The sequence below is a fragment of the Phodopus roborovskii genome, unplaced genomic scaffold (genome assembly GCF_943737965.1).
Source record: "Phodopus roborovskii unplaced genomic scaffold, PHOROB, whole genome shotgun sequence".
Classification (NCBI taxonomy): Eukaryota; Metazoa; Chordata; class Mammalia; order Rodentia; family Cricetidae; genus Phodopus; species Phodopus roborovskii.
In genome coordinates, this window is record NW_026126407.1 from 27,040,896 (window position 1) to 27,054,565 (window position 13,670).

General features: G+C 47.3%; 1 protein-coding gene across 1 annotated transcript in view; it reads right to left on the minus strand.

Moving 5' to 3' along the window:
- Fstl4 (follistatin like 4) overlaps nt 1–13,670 on the minus strand; it is a 397,613-nt gene that overhangs the window by 22,303 nt on the left and 361,640 nt on the right. Inside the window, exons 9-10 of the mRNA XM_051180724.1 lie at nt 816–977; nt 372–506 (exon numbers count right to left, since the gene is read on the minus strand). Of these exons, the coding sequence (XP_051036681.1) occupies nt 372–506; nt 816–977 (297 nt within the window). The remainder of the gene's footprint in view (nt 1–371; nt 507–815; nt 978–13,670) is intronic.

The following is a 13,670-nucleotide window of genomic DNA, read 5'->3' on the forward strand; positions in this document are numbered from 1 at the left end:
GATCAAAGGAAGCAAAATCATAGATGATGGGACCACCGTCTGCCCTGAGAGTGTCCAGGCCACTGGGATGGAGCACCTGGTGGTGGGAAGGCTTTTGTGACCATTCATGCCATAGGAGGCAGGTGCACAGCTGGGGTATTTGGGCTTCCTGTGTCCTAACCAGAGACTTCAATTGTCTGTATTTCCAGAGCTGTCTAGGTTGCCTGAGAAGGCCATCTGTACTTAGCTTTATGTACAGTGGAAATAGATATATCCCAGCCTTCAGAGCTCCCAATTGGTGACTGTGGCCCTGGAGAGTTAATATAGTCCCCTTGTCCCCGTAACATTCCCCAACAGCTCAGCAGGGATTGAAAAGCTAATAGTGGACTCACAGGTCTTCCTAGCCGAGTCCTCAATGAAGAGGGAGGAGATATCTTCATCCACGCCCACTTCATTCTTGGCAATGCATGTATATGCCCCTGTGTCTTCGTAGCGAACGCTGCCAATGTGTAGTTCACTTCCATTGGCTGTAGAAGGGACAGTGGCTCAGGGTGGTGCTCTCAGGGGGAACACCCTTTCACATGCCCTCCCCACTACCTTCTCAAGATCTCGGAAGAGTGCTAGGCTAAAAATACAGTCCTTGGGTGTCGCTGGGGCAGTCATTCCTGGGACTGCTGAAATGCAGAGGGCACCCTGGAATCTGGCCCATGGCCTCTCAGATGCCCATAAGACCTGTGTGCCAGTCATCAGGGGACCTCTGCTTCCTCTTAACATGCTTGGCTCAGCCATGATCTTACCTCTCACTTCCTGTCCTGGGATTCATGTGCAATTCTTACCCAAGAGGGAGAGCTGTTTGGACATCTGGGCTGAGACATCCATTCCATTTTTCAGCCAAATGATTCTAGGCATGGGAATGCCCTCAGCATGGCATCGCAGGCTGGCTGCCACTCCAGGTTCTTGTGCCTGGGTCTCTGGATAGACACGGATGACCGGTGGCACTGTGGGTGAGAACAGTGTAAGAGCAAATCCACACCTGGCCTTGGGCTATAGCCAAACCCCAAGACCCCTGCTCCAGAGAGTGACCAAGAGGTGACTCTGGCAGCCTCTGAACCAGCTTACAATGATGTCTTCAGCAACCCAAGCACCTCAACATCCTCAGCCATCAGGGAAATGCAAATCAAAACAACTCTTGAGATACCATCTTAACTCCTGTCAGAATGGCTAAAATCAAAAACACCAAAGACAGTTTATGCTGAAGAGGATGTGGAGAAAGGGGCACATTCCTCCATTGCTGGTGGGAGTGTAAACCCATACAAACACTTTGGAAATCAGTATGGTGGTTCCTCAGGAAAATAGTCTACCTCAAGACCCAGCAATTCCACTCTTAGGCATATACCCAAAAGATGCACATTCATATAACAAGGACATCTGTTCAACCATGTTCATTCATATCAGAATTATTTGTAGTAGCCAAACCTGGAAGCAACTTATATGCCTCTCAACTGAAGAACAAATGGAGAAAATGTGGTACATTCACACAATGGAGTACTACTCAGCAGAAAAACACAATGGAATCCTGAAATTCGCAGGGAAATGGATGAACTAAAAGAAACCATCCTGAGTGAGGTAACCCAGTCACAAAATGACACACATGGTATGTACTCACTCATATGTGGATTTTAGACAAAGAGCAAAGGATTACCAGCTTACAATTCACACCACTAGAAAAGCTAGGAAATAAGGAGGACCCTAAGAGATATATATACATGGTCCCTTGGAGAAGGGGAAAGGGACAAGATCTCCTGAGAAAATTGGGAGTATGGAGGGAGGGAAGAGGAAGTTAGGAGAAAGAAGGGGAGAACAGGAAGATTGAGACAGGGAAAGAAGAGAGAACAAGAAAAGATATACCATTATAGAGGGAGCCATTCTAGATTTAAGGAGAATTCTGGCACTAGGGAAATGTCCAGAGATCTACAAGGATGAGCACAACTAACAATCTAATCAATAGTGGAGAGGCTACCTTTAATGCCTTCCACGATAATGAGTAGCTGATGGAAGCAGAAGCAGACACCCACAGCTAAACAGGGAGGAGTGATGAGCACATGGGTCAAGACCAGGCTGGAGAAACCCATAGAATCAGCTGACCGGAACAAGGGCGAGCTCATGCATCCCAGTCTGATAGCTGAGAAACCAGCATAGGACTAACCCAGATTCCCTGAATGTGGGTGTTAGTTAGGAGGACTGGGCAGTCTATGGGGCCTCTAGTAATGAATCAGTAATTTATCCCTAGTATGCAAATGGACTTTGGGAACCCATCCCACATAGAGGGATACTTTCTCAGCCTAGACACATGGAGGAGGGCCTTGGTATATGACAGACTTGGAAGACTCCCCATGGAAGGCCTCACCCTCCCTGGGGAGCAGAAAGGGGATGGGCTGGGGGTTGGGGGGCACAGGGGAGGAGGGGAGGGAGAGGGAACTGGGATTGATTCAAATTTAAATAAAAAAGGTATGTGTGTGTGAGGGGGGGGGGGAAGCAACACAAGCACCAAGGGAAAGGCTGTAAAATGGATCACAGGCAATAAACACATCCAGTGTGGACCTCGTAATTCATGGCTTACACTCTTGTTCTAAATATGATCAGAAAGACATCCAAATATTTAATACTGTTCAGCTGCTGCATGTAAAGAGCAGCAGCCACTGGAATTTATCTCTGAATGAATGAAATTTAGATATATTATTCCTGTTATCGGAAAGCCATTGGACGGGGCCTTAATTTCTTGCAGGAAATGCTTCATGAAGCACTTCTGGGCACTGACTGGCAGGCTGCTAATTACATCATGGCTGTGGGGAAGCCCATCGATTTTTCACTGGGTCATTTTTATTTCTTCACTCTCTAAGCCCTGGGACCTGCATAAAAGGAGGATGTGCCTTCCTTGGCTAGGGAGTGACTCAGCTCTGGCCCCTGGTAGCCAAGTCTCAGTTTGGGCATGCGACCTGACCCAATGGCTATGTCAGCATGGGTAGGCAAGGCTCTGGCACATTCCACAGTAGACTGGCCCTTCTTACAAGGGCAGGCTGTGGGGAAGGGCTGTTGGAGAAGTGGAGATTGTCGGGGGAAGAGTCCCCCTCCTGGAAATAAAAGCATCATTTCCCATGTTCATGGGGGCTTATGGTTATGAATGAGACTTGAGTATTAAATCACACACCTTTTGGAAAGGGAGATAGATGGACTCCTCTTGTAGTAGATAACTTTGTTTTCTTATCCCTATCTGGAAGCTCCTTTGCCCATTAAAAGAAGGAGTCCTGGTATTTGAGATGAGAGAATTTTCTCTGGACTAGCAGAGAGCACGTGCTATGTACACAGGAGGAGCGGATGGTACTGGCAATGGGGTTGAGTAAGTAGCACCGTGGTGACCCACACTCAGCAGGCAGAGGACAAAAGAGAAACTCCAGACTCATTAGGAACAATGGGTCGGTCTGCATTTGTTATAGTGACACTTCAGGGGTCTGTTCAGCATCTGCCAACTCAGCTAGAGTTTCAAGGATTGCCCTGGCTCACCTCTGGGGTGAAGTTGGGGGGAAAGAGGAGAGAGCCAAACTAAGTTCAGGGACCCCCAAGAGCAAGATGTCTATGCCATCTCTACCTCTGGTTCTTTGTTCAAAGTTCTAGAGGGAGAATACCAGGTGATAGAAGAGGGGCCTTGTCCCTGATCAAGCCATCAAGGATGGAGGAGGTAAGTGGGACCAGTTGAGATGTGGATGGGGATTGTTTTTAAAAACACAGATGTGAGCTTCTTTTCTCTGATACCTTTGGTTCATATAGGACAGAACAATCCTTTACATCTTCCATCAGGCAGAGAGAGGAATGGGGTCCAAGAGGAGTACACAGAATTTGAGTAAGGAGGCTACAATCTTACAGCACTGAGGTTGATGGGTGAATTGAGAAGGCGCTAGGGAAATCAGGGTTCTAGTTGAGGACTGTCCAGGACCCGGGTATTAGTGAGCTAATACTCTATGCATAGAAATCTGCCTGGAGACCAGAAAGCAAACCTAGAGAAAGCAAAAGTGAAATGGAGGACTCAATTCAAAAACCAGGGAGGGAGACCCATGAGTAAGTCTGATGGGAGATGCCATTATGTATATATGTTTCTCATACTGGTTAATGAATAAAGCACTGTTGGCTGATAGGAGGGACTAGACAAGGAGGGACTAGACAAGGAGGAAAGAGAAAGTGGTAAGGAGGGGTCAAGATGGAGAGTCTGGAGAGAACAGAACCGCCATTCCTCCGCTCTTGGTAAGACCACGTGGAAATACATAAATATGGGTTAATAATTAAGACAGAGCTAGCCGATAACAAACTAGTAATGGGCCAACAGAATTATATCAAATACAGAGTCTCTGTGTGTTACTTGGAGCTGGCGTGGCGGCGGGACAAGACCAGCAGCGGGTGGAAAAACCTTACTCCTTACATAAGTCTTTGAACTGCTTATTTTAAGAAAAGCAAGTTTGGTCAATGGGAAACTAGAGAAAAAAATACAAAGGGAGTTAAGACTGTGAGAATGCTGTATTAAATTATAGGTAATAAAAAAAAACCTCAATAAAATGCATCATTTAAAAGGAACCTTTTGGGGCTGTAGAGTTGGTGTGTGTGTGTGTGTGTGTGTGTGTGTGTGTGTGTGTGTGTGTGTGTAAGCTATGAGTTTATCTCCCCTGGTCCTTGTTTTAGTTACTTTTCTATTGCTGTGATGAGAACCATGACACAGGCAACTTACAGAACAAAGAAGTTATTTGAGGCTTACAGATCAGAGGGTGAGTCTATGACCATGGCAGCAGGCAGATGGGCATGGCCTTGGAGCAGTTGTTTAGAGCTTACACAAGAGTTGGAGGCAGAGGCAGAGTGTACTAACTGGTAATGGTGTGGGCTTTTGAAATCTCAAAGCCAATCCTCCAGGTGGGTGACACATCTCTTCCCACAAGGCCATATACTTCCTCATCCTTCCCAAACAGCTTCACCAACTGAGACCCAGTAGTCAAATATCCAAGTCTATGGGGGCTGATCTCATTCAAACCACCACAGTCCTACATAAATCAGAATCATAAACACACTGTTAACGGTTGAAGCCTAGCAGGCATTTCAAGAAGCCTAGAGAGATGGCTCAGTGGACAAAGTATTTGCTGTGCAAGTGTGAGGACCTGGGTTCAGACCCCAAGAATCCATATAGAAAGCTGGACTCAGTAGTATGCATCTATAATCCCAGCTCTCCTAAGGCAAGATGAGAGGTAGAGACAAGAGCATCCCCAGGTGCTCATGGGTCAGCAGCAGTGAACAAGAGGCCTGGCTCAAGGAGTAAGGAATGTAAGGCGCAACACCTGAGATTGTCCTCTGACCTCTGCATGCGTGCTGAGGCATGTGCACACCCATACACACATATGAACGTGCAGATACACATACATAAAAAGGCAGAAAATACTCTGTGTAAAATAAGCCTCAGTGTTTATTAGCAAATCTATAATCCCAAATCAAAGGTGGCCACAAAGAAAATCATTTGATTTTCTTGTTAGACACTAAAAGAGCCTTTGAAAAAGACTCAAACCCCTTTTCTTGGTGTGTGAATCTCAATAGAATAGGAACAAAACGATGTTTCCTTCCTACAACGAAGAATATATCTATTGAAAGAAGGAACAGCACTGTTCTTTCAGGGAAAAGAAAAAGGAGAAAGTAAAGAAAGCAACATTCACTTTGAAGCTCACTTCTGTGGTCAAGGAAGGCAAGATATGGTGGGGGGAGTGTCAACATTAAAGGATGATGTCATGTTTCCAACCCCTGTGACCAAACACCCAGCAGAAATAACTTAAGGAATCTTAGCTCACCTTGGTGGGAAGGCGTGGTGGGAGGGACTCTCCCTGTGGTGCAATTGGGGTTCTTCATATTGTGACCAACCAGGAAACAGAAGGTGGTCCGTATCAACGTCAAAGCCTTGTGCAGTGGGACCTATTTCCACTAGCAAGATCATCTCTTAAGAGCTCTCTAGCCTTCAAAATAGCACCACAAACTGAGGGCCAAATGTTCAAAACACCCATGGGGGCATTTTAAAATTAAAAAGATTTAAATTTATATACATTTAAATATATGTGTCTGCTTGTCTGTATGTGCACCATGAGCATGTAACACCCTAAATTGCCAGAAGAGGGCATCCTGTCACTGGGAACTGGAATTATACAGGAGGTTGTATGCCACCTGCTGTGGCTGGAACCTTGGTCCTTAGGTAAGTACTCTTAACCACTGAGCCATCTATCTCTTCAGGCTCTTAGAGGGACATGTAAGATTTGTAACCATATAATATAATAGAGAACAATGATGATTTAGGTAGCTGTACTCAAGGACACAAACCACAAAAGGTCGTAACCATTATATGAATACAACAAAGAGCTAGTACCAAAACACATAAAATGAGTAGTATCTTATAGATCAGTGGAAACCAGACAGACAGCAGACTGGACTCAAGTGATGCAAACTATAAAATCTCACTGACAGCATAAGAAAGTAACAACTCAAGGGAGGTCATTGATTAGGAAGATTTCCCATTGTCACGAACAAGGTCTGACAAGTCAACCTACAGACTGAATCTAATTTCAATTAGAACCAGTCCATCGGGTCTTGAAAAAATAATTCTGAGTTTATCTAGTAAGAAAAAAAAATTCAATGCATGGCTGAGGAAACTGAGAAATGACATTGTTCCTTGTTGTTCTGTTAAACCAAGATACCACAGAGCATTACAATACTGAATGGGGGAGGGGGGCTAGCACCTGGCTGAGGACCTTGATTGTACAAACCTCTGTCAATTCCATATCAGGCAGCTGACAGCTATGAAATACCAGCCGGGTGAGTGTCAGGCATGATACACAGCAGTAAGAGCCTTGGTCCCTTGCTGCATGGTGGAGCTTTCTGTGTGGGAAAGATGACTAAACAACTAGTTGTAAACGTGAGGGTCACTCCCCGGGAGCCTTGGGGAGCAGAGCCTAGCAGGCTTCACTCTCCTCCTCTTGCAGGGGAGATTATTGGTGCAGAATTTGTTCAGGGAACTGGAGACATGAGGAAGGGGACTGTCCCCACAGTGGCCGGCGCCAGCTCTGGAGACTACCTTTGGCCTCTGCTCTCTGACAGGAATGTATGTGTAGACTGAGACAGTTTCACACTTAAGCAGGGCTCACCTATCTGATCACATGTAATGAGCACCCCTTTCCTCCCCCAACACCCCCTGCCCCCCACTGCCTGTGTGCACTGCTCTAAGACGGGAGCTTTACCAGACCAATTTGGGACTCAATTTAAACTAAAATATGTGACAGTGTTCTAGAACGAAAGGATGCCTGACCGAAAGCCAAGGGCGTAGGATGAGTCACCCAATAAAAATACATGCCTAAATTCAAGGCACTAAGCTCTCCATAGACCAGGGATGGGGATGGGAAGGGAAGGGGTGTGGGGTGAACGGGACGGGATGTGCAGGGACACACTCACAGGCCCTCTGACAGCCTGGAGGTCTCCTTGAGGGGAGTCTGAGGAGGACTGAAGAGGGGACTTGATGCTCCACATCTGATGCCTCTTTCTCCCCAGCTTGCCTCAAACCTCTGAGTGGTATTTGCCAGGTTGTCTTTTGTTCTTTGTCCCCCTGTAACGACATCATGCCATGATGTCCTGCTGGACCCCCTCTCTTACATCTTCCCTCTGCCCTCTGGGATTCGAACTCTCATCTACACTCTCCTTTATCTGTTTGTCCCTTCCCTGAGGACACTGCTTCTCTTGCTGCTTCCCACTGGGTTCTCTCTCACCTGCTCAGCTGGCTGTTCTCACAGCTGCCCTCACCCCCACCTCCCGCTGGAGTTCCTGCAAGTCTCCACCCTCCGCTAGCCTAACCCTTCCACAGGCTTGACACTGGTCTCCTGTCACATCTGAAATGCATCCCTCCAGCTCTGACCTAGCCCTTAAAGCAAACTTTCTCATTTCAGGAAAGGCCAGACTCCCCTTGTCAGAGCACCAGGGGTCACCTTTGACCTCCTCACCACCTTTCATCAGCACTATCCTCTCCATTTTTCTCCTACCATCCCATGGTAACCATGTATATTACCTCTGATTCTCCTTACTCCTTAGAACTTTCTTCCCTAGCACCTTTGCCCATTACCACTGTGAAGATGTTGCAGGCCAGAGCATACAGGCATGTGGATTTGTTGAATGAATTGATGGGGGAGTATAGTAAGTAAAGGGGTGGAGAGAAGGGCATTTATCAACAAATGGAACGCGTCCATGGCAGGAAGGCAAGAGGGTAACTGTTAGGGAAGAAGGAGCTGATGGAGCTGGAATGAGGGGGGAGTATAGCAGAGATGAAGCTCAGAGAAGGGCAGGCTGGATGGCAGTGCTCTGGTGTGTATGCACATACTAGCAGGGCACAGGGCTGTAAGTTGCATTCAGGAATTTGGGCTCATGGGAGCAGTTAGCTGCCATGCTCCTGCATGAGCCAGTGGTCAGTCCTTCAGCTTTCCCCCCTACATTCTGGTGTAGAGCAGAGTGAAAGAGCACAGCTAGGTCAGCAGCAATGGGGACAGGGGAGGTGGCCACCGTGGGCCATCCTGGGCACCTGGGTAGGGGCAGGGCCAGAGGCCCCTTGGTCTCCTCAGCTCCTGTTCTGCCCTGGGCAGTGGCATGGAAGGCAAAGCCTGGCACCAAGCAGCTTTGCCAAGGAAGTCGTCTTGCCTAAAACTGACCATTTGCTGGGGATGAAACTCAAATGAGGGATTAACAGAATCATAGTTCACCTGGGTGGGCAGGAAATGCCTGCCTATAAAACCCAACAGTTCTCTAGTGGGCGAGACCCAGGCTCTGAGTGAGCACCTGGCCTGCACCCACCCAGCCCTGATCTCTGCACTCACAAGCTTTGGCCATACCCAGTGCCAACTCTGTAGAGTCTACCAGGACAGAGCGGTCCTGAGGGGAACCCTGGGCTGTGACACATCCACATGGGTCCCCGTCAGAGCAAAATGAAGATGGCAGCTCCCAGTAGCACAGTAAGAACAACTGTTTTTCTTGTGTCCCAGGCCATGCGGCTCCCAAGACCTAAGCCTCCATCTTTTGTACATTAAAAAAGAATATGAAACTAAGCTATCCTAGACAAATGTGTTTTCTTTTAAATTTGCAAGACCTTTGTATGATTCTAAGAGGGAGTGGGGAGACAGCTGGCTTGGTGGAGTACTTGCGTTGAGAAAATGAAGATCTGAATTCCACCCATAGAACCCACCTAAAAAGGCTGGGTGTAGCAGTACGTGCTTGTAATCCCAGTAAGCCAGGAGGAGGAGAAAGGTGGGTAGTCCCTGGGGTTCTCTGGCTAGTCAGCCTAATCTAGCCTACTTGGCAAGCTCTAGGCCAGTGAAAGACTCTGCCTCAAGAATGACCCTGAAGTTGACCTCTGGCCTCCCCACGAAGGTATGTACACCCACACCCACACGCCCTCCCACATCCGATTTGTATCCATAACACAGAGGCCCATTTTCTCTGGGGATCTTCTCTCATTGCCAAGGTTTAGGCGGCATAAACATGTTCTTAAGTAAGAAGTCACAAAAGTACCAAGCTGGAGTAATAAGCAGATTTGAAGATGATTATTGTGTTTTGGGGATGAATCACTCCTTGTCTGAACTGCGGGGAGGTCGAAGGTATTTTTAATTTAATGGATTAATCATTGATGTCTGAAGTCCTGGATCCTACCCATGAAAACAATGCAGGAGCTTTGCAGGAAGTTATAAATCATGTCAGCATTTGGGCTTCATCTCTGGAAGCCTGGGCTATGGGTAAGTTATACTAATAATTTGTGTGTGGGGGGGTATAGCTTCCTGGGTTGGTTCCTTCAAGCAGCTAGGTTAGGCAGCCACGGAAGTGGGGGATCCCAGAATATGGTGGTAGCCCAGTCTGTGGATAGGATCCCGACTCTGCTACCAGACAGCTTGGGAACAGGGTGGCCCTAGGGAGAAGCAACCTATGTTTTGAATAGTCACTTTTCCCTGGGCCTCTATTTTCCCATCTGTGTAATGTGCTGGTGGCCCTGCAAGCAGCCACCAGCTTTGATCATCAGTGTCTACCAACAATACTATGGCTTAAGATAAACACAAATACTACCTCCCGTATCCCATGTGCTTCCCAAACATCTTCCTGCCAGGCAGGAAGGGACCAAATTAGATTTCCAATAGCACAGCTAGGCAGCTGGACCAAACTCCACCCAAGCTGCTCAGGGTCATCTTGCATACTGTCAAGTGTGGAAGTGTGGGGTGGATGCTGAAAAGAATAGGTCAGTGTCACTACCCGTGTTCCCCTCCTTCCTCATGAGACTCTCTAGTGAGAACCACCAGGGTCTTCCTAGCCTTCTATTCTCCTGCATAGGGACTCCCTCCTTCAGCACCAAGCCATAGCTCACAAAAGATCTTTGTCCCTTTCTCTTGCAAGATTCCTGCAGTGACCCGATCCTCCTTCCTGGAAACCATGCAACATCAGGAGTCACTGCTCTTAAGAACTCACTGAGCCCTCTGGGGAGTTGAGTGACACCTGGTTACATGTTCTACCAACTTCAGTCTTGCTGAGGCCACTGAGACTTCCATTCATTGCTTTTTCTTCTCTTTCAAGGGCATATTCTGACCTGGTCTGAGCTGAGCACTAAGCTTGGAGACACAGGATGCAGGGTTCATGTCCTCTGTTTTCCCCAGAGTGTGCTATCCAGAGAACCACAACAAAGACCTGAAAACTGCCTACTCTATACCCCAGATACGGACTCTCTAAGGGCAGCTGCATGGCATCCCAGCTGGGTAGGCATTGGTGTTATCAAGGTCTGTTTGTGGCCATTAACTATGTGCATGTATGTGATCTAAGGACAAATCACCCCAGTTCTCAGAGTCCCAGTGACCTTGTCCATAAGATAGGATGGCACACAGTATTCAGTAAATGTTACTACTGCAATTATGGCTTTCAGAACATCCTATGTCTTTCCACATTGATACAACTTGGTTCCTTCTTAAGTCTGACAGAACTTTAACCCCTATAGTACTTTGAAAACTTCCTGCATTTTTCAGGGGTCAGTAGACAATAACCTTGTATCTGTGGGAGACAATCAGGGTCTACTTTTGAGTGATCCCATTAGGGTGTTTAGTGCTAGGAGCTACATATAGTACCCTATAGGGCCAGCCCAGCCATCTAGCAGGCCATACAATGAAGTGGGAAGCTGATCACAAGGTATCCAGTTCCCAGCATACTCTCCCCACACTATCAGTGGTCCTTCCTTTGACCAGGAGAGAAGTCTTGAAAAATTCAACAGTTAGGACTCGGATCTATGAACCTATCCCTCAGAAGCTCTCTAGGCCAGGTGTAAGAACTCCTCTTCATTGTCAGCTTGACCAGACACATTTTGACACACTCATAAGGATGCTATCAGAGAGAAAACCTGAGGTGGGGAGAACCATCCCAACTGTGCCTAGAATCATCCTATGGTCTGGGTCCTAGGCTGAGTACAAAAGGAGAAAGTGAGCTAAACACCACCATTCATCTCTCTGTTCTCTGTTTTCTGACTGTGATCAACAGCCTCATATTCCCACTGCCATGCCTTTCCTGCATGATGGAGACTGCATCCTCAAACCGTGAGCCCAAATCTAGCCTTCATCCTTGGAGTCACTTTTTCATCAGGCAGTGTGTTGCAGCAATGAGAGAAGGAGCTCAGACACTAGGAGAGCATTCTGTTTCCTATCTTTGGAAAGTCTAAGCCTGGACATGCCCATGGTACTGGGACCTTGGTCTTGAATCCATCTACACCATGAGCCCACACTTAGCCTCCCAGGTCCCCAGGGAAAAAGATCTAAGCACAAGGGGCCTGCTACATCATTTATGATGGAACTGGAGATTTAGAGCCTACTCCAGTGGTGGAGACATCTGGAAGTTCTCAAGATGCTGTGCAGGAGTCCCTCCATCTTCATGTTTGTCTTAGAGGAGACAAAGGGCACAAGAAATCCCAGTTCCCTCCGTGTGCCTTAGGCTCTTTAAATGTTGACATTTATTTTTATTTATGTATGTGTACATTTGTGTATGGGTATGTGAATTTGAGTGTAGGTAGCTGTGGAGGCCAGAAGAGGGCACTAGATCCTCTGGAGCTATAGGTGGTTGGGAGCCACTGGATATGAATGCTGGGAATTGAACTAACATCCTCTGGAAAAGCAGGGAGTACTTTTAACTACTGAGCCAAGTCTCCAGCCCTGTGCCTTGAACTCTTATCAAGTGAGGCTGGATAGGAGGCTTTGGGATGCCAGATAACTGTATTCCTGCAGCCTGCCTGAACATCTGAGAGGCTGGAACAGAAAGTAGAGCTGTTTTGCAACTGAATATTCAAAGCACCATCAGCTCTGCATTCTCTGCATAGCACACATTCTACCTGGCCAGTCCCCACTAGGAGTATCCCCCATTACCTGCCTGCTGCACAGAAGTCTAGTCCCTGAATGACCCCTAAATCTCTGGGTTGGTTCCTGTTGGGGTATAGAAACTAGGAAGACTTGGGTTATGATAGTGAAACCCAGATACATTTTTTAAAAAATAGGCAGAGTCTCATGTAGCTCAGGCTGGCCCCAGGCTCATTATATTGTCAAGGATTCCCTTGAACATCGGATCCTCCTACCTCTATCTCCTGAATGCTACCCTCCCAGTTTGTGGGGTTCTGGAGACCAAACCCAGGGTTTTGTACATGCTAGGTAAATTATCAACTGAGTTAAACTGCTAGCTATAATCCCAGATACTAAGTCTAGACACACAGATATGAAATCCAAGAGGTACACCCCAGCTTGAGGGAAATTCTCATATCACTTGGACATGCACAAATATCAAAGTGCCATGGACACTCTGTCAAGGTAAACACAGGGCAAACTGAAGATGCCCAGTTGTCCCTAAATAGCTTGCCACTCACTCTGGATCCTTGAGGTCATTGAAGATGAATCTCACAATGTCACTATTCTTGATACCCCACTCTCTCTGGGAGAAATCCTAGTTACCAGCTGTCACACAGGATCTGGGAGCTGAGTGGCCTCACGGTTCCCTGATACCCGAATGCCTGGTCCATGCCTGATCAAATTCAGCTGGGCTTGGTGGGATGAAGCTAATTCCCCTGACATGATGGTCCAAGACAGGACTTCAGGGAGACTGGGGCTTGTTTTGATGGTGGGTGGAGCCAGGCTGAGATGACAAGCCGTGTGATATAGAGGTAGGCTAACTCCAAAATGGCCCCAGATAGTAAGTGATCTTCCTTAAAAGCCACCCATAAAGTGGCGAGAACACATCCAATTGAGAATCTATGCAAAGTGCTTATCCAGGGCTGGCTACAAATGTGCTCATAGATTCTGGCTTGAAAAACTGCTAGGTAGGGGATGAGGATGGTGGAAGGGGGTCAGTTCTTCCATGTCTTCAAGATAGCTATTAACATATGGACCTGAGTGAGTGAAGACAATCCCTGCACACATGCCCATCCTCACTGGCTGAGAGAAGGCTCATGGATCCCTGTGGGGAAGGGCCGCTGAAAGGAACAGCGCCCCCTAGATGCACAGTAATGTGCTGTCCTGTCAACCTGTAAGAGCAATGGTGTCTTGGACTCAGCTTCTGTAATTGCTAGATCCAGAGATCAAGGT